Here is a 19,606-nt window from a genome sequence, read left to right on the forward strand (position 1 = left end):
ACAAGATTAAGACGTCAGCAGGGGAAGCGATTGAGAAACCATGGAACATCAGAATGTTGAAGAAATTCCATGAAAGAGGCATTGTTTAACTTTCCAGTGGGATAAGAAAAACCTTTATGTATATAGAGTGATAAGAAAATGTATTGTGTTTCTATTTCTAAGTCAATGAACAAAAGACGCATTTCTTCCAATCATAGCATGAGTACTGGTGGATCAAAGACAGTGGGGGGGAGGAGGAGGAAACCTTCGCGGACTAAACGTCCAAATCAAACTGGGGGCAAATTGAGCTGCCCCCATCTGGCTTCACAGCTGATCAAAAACAGCGGGGGGGAGGAGCCATTCAAGGAATAAATGTCCAAATTAAACTGGGAGCAAATTGAGCTGCCCCATCTAGCTTCACAGCTGATCAAAGACAGCGGGGGTGGGGGGGGAAGAGCCCTTCGTGGACTAAACATCCAAATCAAATTGGGGGCAAATTGACCTGCCCCATCTGGCTTCACAGCTGATCAAAGACAACGGGGGGGAGGACCCCTTCGCGGACTAAACGTCCGAATCAAACTGGGGGCAAATTGAGCTGCCCCCATCTGGTTTCACAGCTGATTAAAGACAGCGGGGGGGATGAGCCCTTCGCGGACTAAACGTCCGAATCAAACTGGGGGCAAATTGAGCTGCCCCCATCAGGCTTCACAGCTGATCAAAGACAGCGGGGGAGAGGAGCCCTTCGCGGACTAAACGTCTGAATCAACTTGGGTGCAACCCTGACTAGCTTCACAGCTAACCAAAGAGAACGAGGGGATTAATCCCTTCGCGGGTGGTAAGTCCAAAGCAACTTGGGGGCAACCCTAGCTGGCTTCACAGCTAACTAAAGTCTACAGGGGAAATGGGTGCAAACAACTTGGGCGAAAATCAAGATAGCCCCTTCGAAGAATATGAAAATGATATCCAAATTAAAGTTTCTGATAGATTAAATAGCTTCAAGGCATAACGAATTGAAAGAATGGTGAAGCGGTAAATTAAAGTACAATTGGAATATAACACAACTTTGATTGGCACCTACTACGCAAATGTAGTGGTTTGACGAAGTATTTGTTCAAACACATGCAAAAGATATTTGTTCAACAAAAAATTACAAGTCAGAAAGAAAAGATGCAAAGAAAGAAAGCCAGCATATGTTACTGCTGAGGTTCAGTATTCACTTCTTCCTGAGGGAGATTTGCCTCCTCACCAACAGCGATGATGTGGTCTTCGTCCAATTCCACTGGAGAGGTGTCAACATTAGTAATGGAAATAGTCACATCAGGGGTAGTAGTCTCAACAGTCTTAGGATGCGCGGTCAATGGTACCAAAGATGGTGTATCTGCAACTGGAGGTAACAGGGGAAGAAGACGACCAGCTGCGGTAAGCTGATTAAGTTGATGTTGCAATTCACGAGCAATCTTCTTCGCAGCTAGACTCCGAAATCGCTCTACAGCTTCTTTCAAAGCCTTGTCTAAAGCAGTTTCTCCATCTCTTTGAGGCTTTCCAGTTTAGAATTGACCCCCGCTACGCAGTCGCGGTGCTTGTCCTCGGCCACCTGGAGCTCCTTGTGTGCCTTAAGTGCCATGATCCGCGAATCGTCCCTTTCCTTCTCCAATTTAGCATACTTTGCTTTCTAGCCATCAGGGCCATGAATCTCCTGCTTCGCAGCCTCCAGATTCTCCACAGTGCTGGTTAAGCCGCGCAACACATAGCCAATATCCAGACTCAGCTGCAGAGACATATAGGGGATCAAAGGTAATAGGACAGATAATGAGAAAGTAACATTAATAACACGCACCTTTTCCCAACTAGTGTAGATGGAGGCCTTATGGGAAGCGACAGTGCCAGAATCTCCATAGGCTTGATCCCGAGGGAGATGAGAGCTGAAAAACAAAGATGCTGCGACAGCGGGATTTTCTAAAGTTGAGTCACGAGTGGTAACATAGCGATCTCTGGCCTTGAATTTGGGATGCCAAACTTCGACCGGGCCTGATGTTAAGGGACTAGCTTGAAGTGGATCCTGTCTGGGGCGGCGCGAGGGGGCAGCAGACCGCGAAAGGTCAGTGCAAGTACTAGTGGGGGATAAGAAGTAGAAGTAGTTTTGGCCTTTTTCGTTGGAGGACTCTTATCTTAAACCTCTCAACAGGCGCATCGCCATCAGAGTCGCTGTCCCAAAGCTTGTATTTGTTCACATCTATAGCGGTAGCAGAAGGGGGAGAGGAAGTATGGGCAAAATCGTCTTACCACTCAGCCACACGAGAGTACGAAGGAGGAAGGGAGTCAGCAGTAGTAGTTCGAGCCTTAGTAGCAGCGACACGTTGGGTAACTGCTCGTGAATGAGAAATTTTGGTGGTATACTTGAAGGATTTGTGAGCTGGACGTTTTCTTTTTTGAGGTGGGGAAAGTTTTGGCTTTCTTTCTTTGGGGGGCGGTAGAGGGGGTCTTGGTATTTGCCAATGTCTTTTAGAGAAAGGTCAAGTAAGAGAGGATTGGCTTTTTCCGGATCAATGCCGAGGACTTCACACTGTGCACTCCCCAATTCGCGAAGGGATTGGAAAATTTCTGAAGAAACGCCGTTGTATATCTGGGATCGCGAATCGGGTCTCCAACCTATATCACCAAAAATAAAGACAAATTACAAACAAGTTGGACAGAAATACTGCGACTCAAAATGGCTTACTTACCACTTGTAAGGAAATGGAGATGCCTCAGAGAAACTTCCGAAGGGAGGTCCGCGGATAAAAAAACTCCCAGACACATACAACGGATAGTGGTGCCACACCTTGTCAGAAGTGATGATGTGAAAAATAAAAGACTTCTTTTGTGGACGAGTGTAGAAGGATTGGTGTCCCACACTCCCAAGTTTAGTGCTTCTCTTTATATAGAAATGAGCAAGTATATCGCGGAGTTGGATTTTAGGGGAGTGGGTTTCGTTGTAATAGTTGGAGGCATACATAACACGCCAGAAGTTACCTATGCCTTGGCACGGCGGAATGTTGAAATGGTTACAGACCTCGACGTCAAGAAGACTTAAAGGAAAATGCAAACCAGCCGCTATCTGTCCTACAGTAGCGATGAGATAACCGGGGTGCAGTATTACCAAGTGAGGAAAGTGGGTGACGCAGACATGTGTTCTAGAATAACGTCACTAGCTATGCCATAAGCGGCTTTAACGACATCCAAGTTAGGTCTGCGGTAGTAGGATGGTGGGGGAGGAAGAGAAGGTTTCCTCCCAGAAGTAGATGGAATAGAGACTGGATCAGTGGAGTCAGAAGCTGGGGATTCAGATCGTTCCGCGGAGGGATGACTAGATCTGGGGGGTATAGGATTTAGATCTATCGGATTTGGTGGCAGAGGTATCCTCCGATTCCGATCCAAACATAATGGAACCAGTGCTGAGAGGGGAGTTTCACACAAAGGGAGGTATTGCAAGTCAAGAAAAAAAAAAAAAAAAAAAAAAAAAAAAAGCAGCACCCCAAAGCGATTAAAACAAATAACGAGAGGAAAAGAAAACAAAAAAGATGGTGGAAGACTAACCTGCGGTAAGAGGAAGCCAAGACAACGGAAGTCATAGAACACGAGCAGTGTTAGAGAGATCTACCGGAGGAAGAACAGTGGGAAGAAGTTGGAAGGGGTTGAAAGGAAAGAAGTTGAATAGTGAGGGTTTTGAGAGAAGAGAGAAGTTTGAGCGGGATTTGAAGGGGCAGGGGCAAAAAGGGATTAGCCAACAAAAGAACCAAGAAAAGTGTGACACGTGGATCTCGATTTTCGAAGAGGCAGAGTATGATTGTGCGTGCGCCGTATTTTCACGTGGCAATAAAGAGGAAGCACGTGGAACACGTGCTAGGAAAGAAAAGATATGGGAACAAAGTGGCAGTGTCGAAGAAGAGAGGTATACTGCGAAATGTATATGAGATGAGGAATGTTAGTTCTCGGCCCCATAGTTGTTCGCGGACCATCTATAAGACCGAGAGGGCATCTGGATGGGTCGTATTCATGACCTAGGAGGTTAGTGGTGACAATTGGACCGGATGCGGTATAATACGGGGGAACAGGTTGCATGGGATCATATCCGCGATATCCTAACCGCTTTGGAACTGCTGCGAGACGTGGAGAGAGAGAGAGCGGAATCATAACTGCAAGGTAACTGCCGCGATACATGGAGAGAGGAGGGACAATAGATGGAAGGAGATCGACGAACCATAATGAGAGGGAAGTTAGAGAGAAGAAGAGAAGATAAAAAGGAGAGGAGAGGAAGAGAAAAGTGGAGGAAAAAAGAAAAAGAGTGAGAGAGAGAGAGACCGATAATACAAGTGAGTTTATAGGTTGTAATTGTTGAGTATACATATTGCATTGTATTATCGCAACCTGCCGAAACTGAAGTACATTACTGGTGTGAGTTGAATCTACTTGGTACGTTTCTCTATTGATTTTTATCTCAATATCTGTATTATTGAATCTTTTCTCTTATAAATTTTCTTTTACTCTTTTAGCAGTAACACATTGTTTTGTGCTGCAAGTGATTAGGGGGTGATTTTATCAAGCTATTTTCATGAGATAGTGTCGCTTGAAGGTAGAATATTAAAGATTGGGGACCCTTATATATTCATTTCAATGAACTGAAATGGAGCTACCAAAATGAATTATGCATCCATTCAGATTTCAGTGCTTAGTCTGGGTTTGTCTAATGTTTCATCAGATCCAGATCCAAAGAAGTTCCTATAGCAAGTCTAGCAGTTTATATCAACATGAGTTGATGTCATCTAGTGCCATTCCCTGGTCCTATTCAGCATTCCTCACTAGTATTGTAAATGCTAGTATAGAAACTTGGTCTGAGTTGGTTCTTTCTTTCTCCCAGTCCGCCCCTCCAAAAGAAAACAAAAAAAGTTGCTCAATTCTTTGAGTGAAATTTTAACTAAGATATACCTCGGTATGCAGCTTGACAGGTATCATGGAACGTTGTCTGTCTATTATGCTAAAGTGTCAAAGCTTAAAATTGACCTCAAACAAGCACAGTACAATGACATTGACAATCGTTATTTTAACCAGCTGATTCAGTTTTATCTGTTTGTTCGTGATATGCTTTTGACTACATTTCTCTTACAGACAACTGAGATGGCAAATAAAGACCTGGACAGATACTACAATGCACTTGAAAGTGAATGCTCGAAAAACATAGTAGTTTCTCCCTGTCTTCTAAAAATGTGCTTTGTGATTGATCCATTGACTTTTTTAGCAGTTCTAAATGAAACTGTATACATGCAAAACAGTTCGAATTATTTTAATAGAAATTCTGCACAATATTCTGCGCAATAGAAATTACTGTGGCTTGTTGCATTCTCTAACTACGTCTCTGCCAAGCCTCTTCTGAAACTTTCCCACGTTTCTTCGATATACTTCTAATATAATTTAGTTGAACTTTTTGGCGCAGGCAAGTTTAGTACCTTCTATAGTGTCTTGTTGTAATGCTGTATCAAGCCTCACTGGTAGCATTTGATTGTGTTTTTTTTTCCTTCTCTCATAACGCATTTGTACTAACACAATATTGCTTTTATCTGTTTATCTAAATGTTCTTTATACTCTTCTCTGGTTTTCACTCAATGAAGATGGAGGAAATAAACAAGATTATAAAGGCAGGGGACAAGATATAGATTATACAAGTATTCATTCTGATTCTGAGAGTGCTAGGACTCGATCCTAAAGCTACAGAGTACGCAGTAAAAACTGCTTTTAGACTTAATATGGTTTCCTTGTAATGAACTTTGGTGCTGTTTCTCCCTCTACTTTGTAAGTGCTCATGCGGACTGGTGATGCAGAGCTGGAAATGCGTGGAAGATGCAGTGCTTGTCAGAAGGTGAGAACGTGCAACTTTCTAGTATTTTATATGAAAAAGAATGGTAGAAGTCTTCTCTTGATTTTGTTTTTCCTTAGATTATATGTAAGGGTACAAATCGCACTAGAACTACTCCTTTTTTATTAGAAACTCCCGACTTAATTAGTTTTTGATGCCCACAAGTAGGGGAAAACAATTCTTAATAATTGATAGAAAAAAGTAAACCAGCTGATTCAGTAAACAATTCTTAATGCAAATATGGCAGCTGCGTTTTAGGACAAGTTATTTCTAGTGAAAGGCTTCCTGAATGGAAAAAAATAGAGACTTTTGGGATTCTGTTTAGTTTCTGATTGTTTAAGTGGCTTCACATTGATCAGGCTGCTGTCCAATGGAAAGCTTGAAAAGCAGAAATATGTGGCCTCTTGGGACACATCACTCCTTAGGGCATCTCCAATGGGGGGTGTAAAATTACACCTCCACCTAGGCTCCACGTAGGAGCCATTAGGATTTTACACCTCTAATTGTATATTATTGTATAGCTTATAAATATCCACACTCTATACTCCCCAATGGAAGAGTGTAAAAAAAAATAGATTTTAAACTCGGACGTCACTTGGAGTGACGTCCCTCTTTAATTTAAACTGCGACGTCACTTGGAGTGACGTCCGAGTTAAAAAATTACTTTAGAATTAGAAAGGGACGTTACTCCAAGTGACGTCTGAAAATTATTTCACTCAGACGTTAGTTTGAGTGTCGCCCGGGCTTTTTATTAACTAATAGCGAGAGGGGGAATTCCCCACCCTCTCTATTAGCTAATACACTATTACCTACGGTATAACACCCCCATTGGAGAGAGTTTTTTTATATTTGGGGTGTAAAATTTCCACTCTATACGGTTTACACCCCCCAATAGAGATGCCCTTACAAGTGCGAGTTAAACGAATCAAGGAAAATATCTTCACAGGCCGAAGACTCTCATCTGAATTTGTTCCCTATTCAGGAGTATAAGTTTCCGAGGAGATTCGATTACTTGAAACTTGATTATCTTTTGGGATATATTAATGGTGATGCAACTGTCGTAAAACTACTAAAAAAGTTGTTTACAGTCCAGACATTTGTAAATGTGTAGGCAATCTTTTGAGAGCTACAGGTGTTGACTGCAGTGGTTTGTCGCCTTCAATGGAAAATTTTCTTAGTGGCATCAACGGCCCTATGAGTGTACATGAGATTACATCAAGCAGGATGTGGGCTGGTTTAAATATGGATTTTATGTAGTTGGCATTTACAGTTTCCTCAAAAGTTGGCCAATTGGATGATCCCGATGCTCCAAACTTGCCTTCCTTTTACTCAAAGACGCCGCCTTTGAGTGAAAGGGGCAACTTGTCAAAGAAACGTGTGGTGGCCCAATAATGGGAAGGAGACTAGGTCAGTAGGACACAGAGTGGAATGCATCATAATAAGATAACCCATAGAGTAGGGAAACATAGCTGCGGAACCCTAGACCGCGGACGTGGCACAGGAACGGCACAAAGGGGAGCCACCAGATGGGAGGACAGATGGACTATCCAGATACTAAGGGGAAGGGGTATAAAGAGAAGAGGATGGAGATAGAAAAAAAGGGGAGGCGCACAATAAAGAGAAGAGGAGGAGAGAAAAGAGAGAGGGAGAGAAGGAAAAAGAGAAGAGAAAGAGAGTGAGTAGGTCTAGGTTTTGAGTCTTGTATTCTTCGGTTCTTGCTTATAGATTTTTAGGTTCATACATTTGGCAACATCTGTGGGAACCGAAGAGAGTGTAGAAGGTAGAAATGGCACCGAAAGTGAAGAAAGGGGTAGGTAGACCGAAGAGGGCAGTAGTGCAAGATCCAACACCGGAGGCGGTGATTGATGAGGTGGGAGGTCAAGAAGTGGAGCAGGAAATAGAAGAGACCTGGCTTATGCGAGAGGAGATCGGGAGACTGATAAATGTAAAAATAATAGTTTTACCTACGAAATAAAGCGATTCAACTTACAAACGCAAGTAAAACTAAAACTATTTACGTGTCTATATTTATCAAAATTTCTACTCTCAATTCTATCGAAATAGAGTGGAGTAACAAATTCGTTCCACTCCTAGTTCTCTAGCATGGAGTGTTTTCTAATCTAATTGATCAGTCTTAAGTCTAATGAGAGATTTACGAAGGGTGTTATACTACGATACAATATGAAATTGATTATTTGAATTTAAACTACGAATGTTATGGAAATATGATTGTTTTTGAATCTAGATAAAGGATTAGAGGGGAATTGAATCCATCTCGAATCCAACTTGATAACCTAGCATAGATTCTTGTATCTCGATTCTTACGTTCTTACGGCAAGAATTTCGAGTTCTAATCCCTAGTGTTCATGGCATTTCTACCAAATACTAACTAGCATGTGAGGTCGTCCACCCATTCTCATGGTGAATCACGACCTTCTAGAGTGGAATAGATTCTATAACGCTTCTACACTAAACCACTAAGTTTTCATCAAAGCTTCATCAACCCCTCTAATGGAGGTTTTAGCCTTGTGTCATCAACCCATCATTTCCTATTGAATTATAACTACACATCATATTAAAATTCTAACTTAACTAAATTAACTAACAATGTTTCAATCTACTTAAACTACGAAATGATAATCAACAAGAATTAAAACTAGGTCTATAAATCGAAATAACAAAATTCGAAATTGACAAAATAACTATTTTATTTATCTAATCAATCAAGAACAATGATTCAAAGACTTAATCTAAAACAAGAATTGAAAAAGGAACTTAAACTTAATTACTCTACTGAAAACTAGATCTAGAATTCTATATAGTTTTAGGTCTAACTAGCTACCATTAACCATCTACCATTAACAAAGAGTTAAGCTTTGGTTTTTATACTTTCAGATCCAAAAATCGTGCATGGGCTTGGAGCCATGTTTTGGGCCAGAGAATCAGGCCCAAAACCCAATTCTTTCAGTCCAAAAAGGCCTCTTCCACTGCAGTTGGCTTCAACAAATATTTTGTCCACTTCTGCTCCTCTGATTAGATCAAGGCTTAGACCATTGGAAATCTCTTTCCGAGCCGGTCGTTTTGACATAAGGTAGGCCCAATTCCAAGGTCTGAGTCCAAAGATATGGCCGGAAGTTCTCACTTAGGTGTCTTTTTTACAAGCCAGCGTCAACTTTTCAGCTTTTGACCGGGCTTTAGAAAGGCTTTGTCTTCTTAAATCTTGGCTTTTAATAACGGAACTCCTTAGTAACCGACCTTTGCTCCTTTATCTCGCTAAAGTGGCACATTTCGCACATAATGGACTTTGAAGCCCGAAATGCATAAAACACGTGAATCGGTGTTAACTCTTAATTATTACTCACATAATTGGTCTAAAAGTATGATATTCAGGGTTAAAACTACAGTTTTGGGCTCTTATCAAACCACCCCCAAACAGCATTTTGCTTGTCCTCAAGCAAAGATGAGAAATTAGAATAAGTGACCAAAATGGAGTTCTAACTACTCTCGTTTTTCACTGATGCGATTGCATTGACTATATACAACAAGGCCTTTAAACCACTAGGAATTCCCTAGTGGGACGAAAGTTATAGCCCTTCGTGAGAGTTTTCCAGTGAAGGTACTCACAAACTTCATCTATACTACAACGAAAGTAAGAAAGAAAACTATTGTTTCCTTATTCATGCTCCAAATTATCTATACATCTCACTAGCTATGAACAAGAATAACCAAGTCAAAACCTAAGTTAATATATGCATAATAATCAATCATCTACAATAAACATATATACAATGAGTACTACTATGAAATGCAATAGCAGGTCCGTTTAAACTTCGAATAAGCGCCCTTAAGTAGGTTCTCACAATAATAATCAAGATACAACACTCGATTTTTCCCTCAAGTTTCAAGTTTACTCTCTAGTCTAAGATGGGCACACTTTTACCTTACAATCTCAATGACACACAAGGAAGCCGAGTCGATCAAACACATCCGCCACTTACTATCACACTAACCTATTCCTAATGAGCTAGAGGTCTTTATTAGGTGTTTCGGGATTAGGAGATGGTTTAAGAAGGAAGGAAATGGATATTCAAAACGGACAAGTCTGAGATAAAAGAGTCTTCATATTATGTAACTAGAGAAAACCTTGTTATTTACTTTTGCTTCTACACTTTGTTTCCATCCTTAGCCATATTTTTTTTTCTTTGGCTTTTGACTCCTTTTATTCTATTTTTTGGAGTTTTTATTTTATTTCTATTTTTCTTTTTCTTTTATTTGGATGGAAACTTCTTTTCTTTATTTCTGAAGCAACTAACTAATTTTTGTTTACATAGGTTTTTCTCTTCTTCTTTCTTCCTCATTCTATTCTCAGACTTATTCTAAATTGGGTAGGTTTATTTTTATTTTTTTTATTTTGTTTTGTTTTTGTAACAGGGTAAAGGATTTGTGGTTTATGAAAGGCTAAAGAAAGGCTCAGAGGGGCGACTAGCGGAAAATAATTCATAGGTTTGAATTTCTGGCTATATCGATCCAAAGAGGGCCTAAATTCTTGCTTAGGATATGGTTTAGTGATCAAACAAATTAATGCGTGTGATTTCTCTATCCGGATTTTACTTCTCCCTTGTGTCATTTCTCAAATGTTTCACTCTTATAAGGCTTTAGGCTATATTCTCACGGGATTTGTAGAATAAGTACTCTAGCCCATGGCCCAAATTATCGCCGAGATATCCGATATCTCGCCGATATATCTCGGTAAATTGGTACACCGATATCGATATTTCCGACATATATCCACCGAATATTGAACCCCTTTTTTTCTGAGATATATCGGAATTTCCGATATGAAAGTTTATATCACCGATATAATCGATATTTCTGAGATAATCGATATATATCAGTTGACTTTTTGACCAATTGTTAATAACTTAATATTGAAATTTCCGAAATATCCGAGATATATCGGCGAGATATCCGAGATATCCGAGATATATCGGTGAGATATCCGATATTTTAGAAACTTTGGACTAGTCACCAAAAAAACCGAGATATCCGAGATATCCGATATATCCGATATATCTCGGTTTTTGGGTACACCGATATATTAACCGATATCGAAATTTTGGGCCTTGCTCTAGCCTAGATTTCAGAAACTTACTGCTAACAATCATAGATACTCATGTAATATATTTATAGATAGATGCAAAGATTATTACCTACATATTAACCTAAGTTTCTAAAAATTATTCTAATGCAAAAGCTACGTGAGACTTCTAGATTGTTAAGAGCATAGAGAAAGAAAACAATACCAATATTCCTAAGTGTATAGCATAACTTATTTATTTATATTTTTGAATTTATAAAATTTTAACTAGAAAACAAGTGCATATTATACATATCTATATCCTAACAGATGCCTTAATTACACGTGTTTCTATGCCCACCCCCAAACAAGAAGCATGCTTTGTCCTCAAAGCATTTAAATAAAGAGGGTAGAAAAGTACCATGGAAACGAGTGAAATTCTGGAACATCTGCAAAACAAGGTTAAAACATACTAATATAAAAACTGACACAACTCTATAAGAGTTCCACCCATTATGGGGTTAACAGACTTAAATTGCTTGGGACATAAGCAGACACTAAATGGAATTAAAAACTTACCTTATCTCCCGGACATGCATATTATCTACCCAATAGCACCATGGGTCTTGTATTTCAAATTGGGCATGGCAAGTCCAAGAACAAATGCTAGAAAGAACCATAAGCGTTTCCCGGCCTATGTGTGTGATCACTCATGAGTCCAAGCACCATAAGTAGTGCTTGGGAACAAATCTTCGAAAGACTGTTCCGGTATTATTGTAGGAGATGTCATCTCGAAACTACGCTCTAGAACAGCTGCAAATGACCCGGGAACAACCCGCAGAAAACTGGAAATTTTTTGGTCTACGGAAGTGCAGGCTGCTTCCAGTTTTTTTTTTTTTTTTTTTTTTTTTTTTGACAAGGGAGCAAGGTGGGGGTAAGAATAGGAATTTGAGTGATCAAGAATGGAAAAACCAACACCCCACCCCCAAACAAATTTTTGAAAATAGGTTTGCAAAAATTTGTTTTAAAACGTGGGTCTTTGGTCAGATTCCCGAGACTTGGTAGATTACAATTTTTATAGCTTTAAACTTTTTTACTTTTTATGAATTAGGTTTAATATAAAGGAAAACAATCAGCAGTAAAGACATAATTCACACCATAGAGAAACATGACTCAAAAACCAAGAAAACATGTCAAGAGTGCAAAACGTGAATTATGTGAACCGTGGACTTAGGATCCGTACTTACAACCACACACTCCATGGGAAGGCCGGTTAGTTGAATGGTGCATTCACCAATATATGGAAATGAAAGGAAATGCACCAAACACAAAAATTGAGTCGTTTATAGTCGATACTCGAGACTTTATCTAAATATATGTATGAATATGCGGTTTATCATATATCAACAACCAAAATAGTTGTGGATCCTTCCATAAATAAATATCACAGAAAACATATCCAAACACAATCAAGCACCAAGATTTCCTACGACGCAGACCTAGTGGAATGAAAGAAAGTCGGATAGACCTATAACATAACCGAAAGCATGCACCTTATGTTTCATCTTTGAACGAGAGGGTGTCCTAGTGAATAAGTGTGGAAAAGTGAATGGTTGTGGAAGATATGGTGGATTGGGATAAGTTTTAGAGAAAAGCATGGAAAAAATGAGGATATGGGTTTAGCACAAAACTCATTCATGGTGTAGTTAAGGGACCGTCTCAAGTCCGAAAATGAAGGTGTCAAGTGGTTTATCCTTGGGAAGTATTTGTTTACTAGGTGGATTTAAAAATCATGAAGCAATGAAGAAACTAAAGGATCGAAGTGCAAACTCGAGGTTCCTTTGAAAAGGTGGAGGGTGGGGAATATTGGTAATGGAAGGTGAATGATTCTCGCCTAGAGCTCTCAAGTCCATATCATCGAAATCTTGATATATGCAAGACATTCCTCAATAGGTGGGTCAAAAGGATCACTGGGATAGAGATTGAAAAATTCATCTTCCGCCATAGATCGAGGGATGAATGGTTGTTGGCAAGGGGGGACTCGTGAAGTGGTAAAAAGCGGTGCAAAAAGAGTTGCGAGGAATTCTTTTCGATTTCGTCTACTACCAGGAGTCATTGTTAAAGTTGGAATTTCGAAGGAAAGGAATTTGTTAATCTGTTTCTCCGGAAACATGTTTTTGAAGTAATCTTGAGCTAAGCTCTCGATCATGCTAACCTCACCATTTGTAGATGAATCGATATCGCGGTCCTTGTTTTGAAAACATTTACCTCAACGTAAAGATGGCAAAAAGGACAAGGACATCGAACCATCGCTGGCAGTTTATGAGCGTTGGCGAGTAGCCCGAAGGGACGCCTAAAATGATAGGTACAGAGTCGTTAGTGACTTCGCGGTCGAGGATAACTAAGGGCCGGTAGTAAAAATTTTAGACTTTAACCAAAGACGTTTTCAACCATACCCTTAGGATACTTAATAGACCGATCGCCTAATTGCAATGTCATTTTAGTAGGTTGCATCTCCTCTAGACCTATTTGTTTATATAAATAAAACGGAGTAAGTTAACACTAGCCCCCGTGTCTAGTAGCGGTCGTCGTGTGAGAATCTCCTAAGGTGCATCATTGTATGATAGGGATCGACTGGGGTCCTTGTACTTAACAATTCCATTATTTTCGGATAAAGTTGGGAACCGCTCAGGTTAGAAAGGCATCTTTAGGTATGTTGGTCTTACGCCTAGTAGTGCACAACTCCTTAAGAAACTTAGCGTGGTTAGGTAGCTTTTTATAGCTTCGGAGAAAAGGAAGGTTTATCGTTAGATTTTTGAAAACGTTCCTAATCTCCTCAAAGTTAGTATCCCGGGTTAGCATGGCTAATTTCGAGGAACGGTGGTTTTGCTCTATATTTAGCGTATGGCTCGACTTGATGTGTAACCTTGGCTTTCTCGTATCTTAGGTTGTGGTTTAACCGGTACCTCTACAAAGTGGTAGGTTCTTGGTTTCTATTTCGTATCTAGTTCGATATCGGTGTAGGAGAATCTTGATGGGGTAACTATAGGCATAGTTACTTTGTTATCAACCACTCTTCCGAGCGGAGAGTGGTGATGGCATTTAGCCGACCTATGGATGTAGTTTCCGTTACTAGTATTACCGTTTATCTCAAAGGCTGTGTTTGCTGTTCTAGGGTTGGGTATCGCTTGGCCTGGAAACACGCCATTTGGTTGGGCTTTCTCTTGGGCTAACTGTTGGTTTAAATTATTAACGGATTGTAGAATGTGTTGGTTAGATTGAGCCATGAGAATAGGTGGACGACCTCACATGCTAGTTAGTATTTGGTAGAAATGCCATGAACACTAGGGATTAGAACTCGAAATTCTTGCCGTAAGAACGTAAGAATCGAGATACAAGAATCTATGCTAGGTTATCAAGTTGGATTCGAGGTGGATTCAATTCCCCTCTAATCCTTTATCTAGATTCAAAAACAATCATATTTCCATAGCATTCGTAGTTTAAATTCAAATAATCAATTTCATATTGTATCGGTAGTATAACACCCTTCGTAAAGCTCTCATTAGACTTAAATCGATCAATTAGATTAGAAAACACTCCATGCTAGAGAACTAGGAGTGGAACGAATTTGTTACTCCACTCTATTTCGATAGAATTGAGAGTAGAAACTTTGATAAATATAGACACGTAAATAGTTGTAGTTTTACTTGCGTTTGTAAGTTTAATCGCTTTATTTCGTAGGTAAAACTATTATTTTTACGTTTATCAAATGGCAACGCTGCCGGGGTGTCTATATTTATCAAAGTTTCTACTCTCAATTCTATCGAAATAGAGTGGAGTAACAAATTCGTTCCACTCCTAGTTCTCTAGCATGGAGTGTTTTCTAATCTAATTGATCGATCTTAAGTCTAATGAGAGATTTTAATTAAGGTGTTATACTACGATACAATATGAAATTGATTATTTGAATTTAAATTACTTAATGTTATGGAAATATGATTGTTTTTGAATCTAGATAAAGGATTAGAGGGGAATTGAATCCACCTCGAATCCAACTTGATAACATAGCATAGATTCTTGTATCTCGATTATTACGCTCTTACGCAAGAAGAATTTCGAGTTCTAATCCCTAGTGTTCATGGCATTTCTACCAAATACTAACTAGCATGTGAGGTCGTCCACCCATTCTCATGGTGAATCACGACCTTCTAGAGTGGAATAGATTCTATAACGCTTCTACACTAAACCACTAAGTTTTCATCAAAGCTTCATCAACCCCTCTAATGGAGGTTTTAGCCTTGTGTCATCAACCCATCATTTCCTATTGAATTATAACTACACATCATATTAAAATTCTAACTTAACTAAATTAACTAACAATGTTTCAATCTACTTAAACTACGAAATGATAATCAACAAGAATTAAAACTAGGTCTATAAATCGAAATAACAAAATTCGAAATTGACAAAATAACTATTTTATTTATCTAATCAATCAAGAACAATGATTCAAAAACTTAATCTAAAACAAGAATTGAAAATGGAACTTAAACTTAATTACTTTACTGAAAACTAGATTTAGAATTCTATATAGTTTTAGGTCTAACTAGCTACCATTAACCATCTACCATTAACAAAGAGTTAAGCTTTGGTTTTTATACTTTCAGATCCAAAAATCGTGCATGGGCTTGCAGCCATGTTTTGGGCCAGAGAATCAGGCCCAAAACCCAATTCTTTCAGTCCAAAAAGGCCTCTTGTAGTTGTCTTCAATAGACTTTTCGTCCACTTTTGCTCCTCTGATTGGATCAAGGCTTAGACCATTGGAAAGCTCTTTCCGAACTGGTCGTTTTGACATAAGGTAGGCCCCATTCCGAGGTCTGAGTCCAAAGATATGGAAGTTCGAAGTTCGTGTCTTTGTTTACGCCCGCGTCGACTTTTCAGCTTTTGACCGGGCTTTAGAAAGGCTTTGTCTTCTTGAATCTTGGCCTTTAATCACGGAACTCCTTAGTAACCGACCTTTGCTCCTTTATCTCGCTAAAAGTGGCACATTTTCGCACATAATGGACTTTGAAGCCCGAAATGCATAAAACATGTAATCAGTGTTAACTCTTAATTATTACTCACATAATTGGTCTAAAAGTATGACTGTTACAGGGTTAAAACTACAGTTTTGGGCTCTTATCAGAGACTGAGAGAGGAGAACGACGAACTGAGGAGGAAAAAAGAAACAGCAGAGGAGGAGGAAGGGGAAGAAGCAGATGAGGAATCTGACGATGAGGAGGGCGGACCGAACCTCGTCGAAAATCCAGTGGCGGGCTTGACCATGGAACAAGTTCAGGAGATGATAGATAATGACAGAGAGGCGAATCGGTAGTAGGCAAAGGGCCGTGGGGGAGCGGCTAGCCAAGTGGTAGCCAGACTAAACCGCAACCCGTTAGCGGATGGCATTTGGGCCTCTGAGGTGCCGAAGAGTTTTAACCAACCTAGGTTCGAGAGATACGATGGCAAAGGAGACCCGGCCGACCACATCCACCATTTCCGGCAACAAATACCTCTTTTGCAAGAGGCTCGGTATGATAGACTACGGTGCATGATGTTCCCAACTAGCCTGAAGGGAGGGTCGTCTAACTGGTATTACTGGTTGCCAGCGGGAAGCATAAGTAATTTCCAAGAGTTGGAACAGGTGTTTATAGGTCATTTCATACACCAGAAGAAGCGAGTGGTGGATATCGCGGCATTGTTCAATGTCCGACAAATGTCCGCGGAGTCAGTGAGGAAGTATCTGTGCCGGTTCAGAGGCAAGACATTGAAAGTTGAAAATTTGGATGAGAGAACCGCAGTGATCGCATTTGAAAGGGGGTTGCGGCCAAGAACTGGAGTACACCAATCTGTAGCGAAAAATGAGATTGCAACCTTGCATGAGTTATATCCGCGGGTAGAAAAATATATCAAGTATGAGAACTCAATACAGAAGGAGTTTAAGAGATCAGGGAAAGCAGTGTTATCATTAGAGAAGGACAAGGAACACTAAAGGGCGGAGACGTCCGAAAAGGAAAGCCGTGGGTATCGCGGATACCCCCCAAGGGCATAAAGAAGTCGGGAGGGGGTCCGAAGGGAGAACAGAGAAAGGAAGCCATACCGCGAGATAGAAGTGACACCGCTGAATAAACCCCTAAGCGAAATATTGCCATTGATTAAGAACCTGCAAGGATATGAAGGGCCGCGGAACACAACAATAGAACTGGCGGATAAACCTTTCTGCGCCTATCATCAGATACGAAATCATGAGACCACGACTGCTATGCACTGAAGTGGTTGGTTCTGCGATTTGTGGAAAAAGGGAGGATGAGGGAGTTTGTGAGAGATGCACAAAATAATGAATGCTTGCCGCAACAAGACCGAATATTGGGAACTATCAATGTGATTTTTAGTGGAGAGGTACTAAGTCATAATGCGCATAGAGACAGGGTGAGGAGAACCACGAGCATCCAGCAGATCAATGATGGGTCAGACAGACCGCGACCAAGGGTATGGTCAGCGGAAGACAGAGACAGGATTGTTTTTAGCAGTGCGGATCTACGGGTAGTGGATTCCCCCCATGAAGACGCATTGGTCATCACAGTAGCAGTGGGCAATTATATGGTGAAGAGGGTGTTGATCGATTGTGGTAGTGCAGTGGATTTGCTGTTTAAATGAGCTTTGGAAGAAATGGGGATTGATCCTAGGCAATTGAGGCCTCCGCAAACCAATTTATATGGGTTCAATAGGAGTATGACGAAGCCCATAGGAAAACTCTTATTGCCGGTAACCACGGGTCCAGTGACGGTTTTCGCGCGGTTTATGGTGGTAGATTCTTCTTCTCAATACAACGCGATTTTAGGGAGACGGTGGATTCATGAGATGAAGGTTGTCCCGTCGACGTACTACCAAGTGATATAGTTTCCCACCCCGACAGGCATGTGTGAAGTTCGCGGAGATCAGGTTACGGCCAAGAACAATCATCAGGGTACAGTGAAATGGTTAATCCGCGGACCAGAAGAGGAGAACTTAAACCCTAGGAAGAGGCAAGCATAGCAATTACAGTGCGCCGCTGGGGAGAGGGAAGAGGAGTCAGCGGTGGGGCCGAAGACGCTTGATGAGATTAAAGTAGTAAATATTGGGGAGGGGGAGGAAGAGAAGTTCACATTGGTAGGATCCAGTTTGCCGAAGGAGTGGAAAAGTAAGTTAATACAATTCTTGTCAGAAAACAAAGATATGTTTGCATGGGTAATAGAGGATGTTACAGGATTAGATCCAGAGTTTGCGTGCCATCGATTACACATGAAGGAAGATGCCAAACCAATGAGGCAGCGAATATGGAGCATTAGACCGAAATATGCGGAGGGCATTCGCAAGGAAATTGCGCGGTTGAAAGGAGCTGGAATAATACGAGAAGTGGAATTTACAGATTGGCTATCCAATGTGGTCGCGATACCAAAGAAGAATGGCAAGGTCCGGATGTGCGTCGACTTTACAGATGTGAATGTGGAGTGCCCGAAGGATAGCTAACACATGCCGCGGGTGGATGAATTGGTGGATAGGACCCCAGGATTCAAGATATTTTCGTTCATGGATGCATCTATGGGGTACAATCAGGTCGCAATGTATGGGCCAAATCAGGAGAAGACAGCATTTGTCATAGAAGGCGACACATATTGATATACAAGGATGCCATTTGGATTGAAGAATGCAGGAGCCATTTTTCAGCGGTTGGGGACAAAATGTTCGAAAGCAAGATTCGGAAAGGGATAGAAATATACATAGATGACATGGTGGAAAAAAAACTTGTCTGGGGTGGAACACTTAGAGGGATTAAGGGAAACGTTCGAGATACTGCGGAAGTACAATTTGAAGTTGAATCCAGAGAAATGCACATTCGGAGTGACCACGGGGAAGTTCTTGGGCTACATTGTTACTCATCGGGGAATAGATGTTAATCCATAACAGATAAGAGCATTGGTGGAGATGTCGCCACCACAGAATGTCACAGAGGTGCAGCGGCTTGCTGGAAGGGTTACGGCATTGAATAGATTCATTTCCAAGTCATCTGACAAATGTAGACCGCTGTATCGGTTATTGAGAAGCACCCCTGATTTCTTGTGGACATCAGAATGTGAGGAGGCGTTTCAAGAGTTTAAGAGGTATTTGGGCAAGGCTCCCTTGCTGTCATGACCAGAGCAGGGGGAGAAGTTATACCTGTATTTGGGGGCCACCGAGTATGCGGTTCGTTCAGTTCTTGTCCGGCTAGTTGATCGAGTGGAGAAGCCGATGTATTTTCAAAGCAAAACATTGTTGGATGCCAAGACGCGGTACAACAGAATGGAGAAGTATGCCCTTGCTTTAATCTTCTTAGCCTTGAAACTGAAACCTTACTTTGAGTCACACTCGGTGGTGGTAGTGACAAACCTACCTCTCAGACAAGCATTAAGGACAGAGAAGTCGGGCAGAATGTTGAAATGGGCAGTGAGGCTTAGCCTCGCACGCAGATACAACATCGAGAAAAACAAGAGAGAAGGCGCATGGCAAAGAGTAGAGTTTCTGGCAGAGTTCCCCACCGAGGATCCCACGTAAGGAGAGGAGATGGTCATGGAATCAGAGAAGGATGTAGAGCCCGATCTACT

The 19,606-nt window shown here is 40.9% G+C and overlaps 2 protein-coding genes across 2 annotated transcripts; both read left to right on the plus strand.

Annotated features, from left to right (window-relative positions):
• The first annotated feature begins 4,883 nt into the window (after positions 1–4,883).
• Positions 4,884–6,293, plus strand: LOC147494631 (DNA repair protein RAD50-like). The gene is made up of 3 exons (XM_086566786.1): positions 4,884–5,176; positions 5,811–5,872; positions 6,229–6,293. Exons 1-3 carry the CDS (start codon positions 4,951–4,953, stop codon positions 6,250–6,252), a joined length of 312 nt encoding a protein of 103 aa, XP_086422912.1. The 5' UTR covers positions 4,884–4,950; the 3' UTR covers positions 6,253–6,293.
• Positions 6,294–18,266: 11,973 nt separating this feature from the next.
• On the plus strand, positions 18,267–19,157 carry LOC147494632 (uncharacterized). Its single transcript, XM_086568190.1, has 3 exons — positions 18,267–18,432; positions 18,582–18,826; positions 18,933–19,157. Exons 1-3 carry the CDS (start codon positions 18,267–18,269, stop codon positions 19,155–19,157), a joined length of 636 nt encoding a protein of 211 aa, XP_086424316.1.
• The last annotated feature ends 449 nt before the right edge of the window (positions 19,158–19,606 follow it).

The sequence above is a fragment of the Coptis chinensis genome, chromosome 6 (assembly GCF_015680905.1).
Source record: "Coptis chinensis isolate HL-2020 chromosome 6, ASM1568090v1, whole genome shotgun sequence".
NCBI classification, from domain to species: domain Eukaryota; kingdom Viridiplantae; phylum Streptophyta; class Magnoliopsida; order Ranunculales; family Ranunculaceae; genus Coptis; species Coptis chinensis.

What these genes read in the sequence shown, in the direction of transcription:
- LOC147494631 (XM_086566786.1), top strand. Translation starts at nt 4,951, where the DNA reads ATGCAGCTTGACAGGTATCATGGAACGTTGTCTGTCTATTATGCTAAA. An exon ending in ATACTACAATGCACTTGAAA is followed by an intron (nt 5,177 to 5,810) that starts GTGAATGCTCGA and finishes CTACTTTGTAAG; the next exon opens with TGCTCATGCGGACTGGTGAT. An exon ending in GATGCAGTGCTTGTCAGAAG is followed by an intron (nt 5,873 to 6,228) that starts GTGAGAACGTGC and finishes CACATTGATCAG; the next exon opens with GCTGCTGTCCAATGGAAAGC.
- LOC147494632 (XM_086568190.1), top strand. Translation starts at nt 18,267, where the DNA reads ATGAAGGAAGATGCCAAACCAATGAGGCAGCGAATATGGAGCATTAGA. An exon ending in CGCGATACCAAAGAAGAATG is followed by an intron (nt 18,433 to 18,581) that starts GCAAGGTCCGGA and finishes GGGTACAATCAG; the next exon opens with GTCGCAATGTATGGGCCAAA. An exon ending in ACGTTCGAGATACTGCGGAA is followed by an intron (nt 18,827 to 18,932) that starts GTACAATTTGAA and finishes AATCCATAACAG; the next exon opens with ATAAGAGCATTGGTGGAGAT.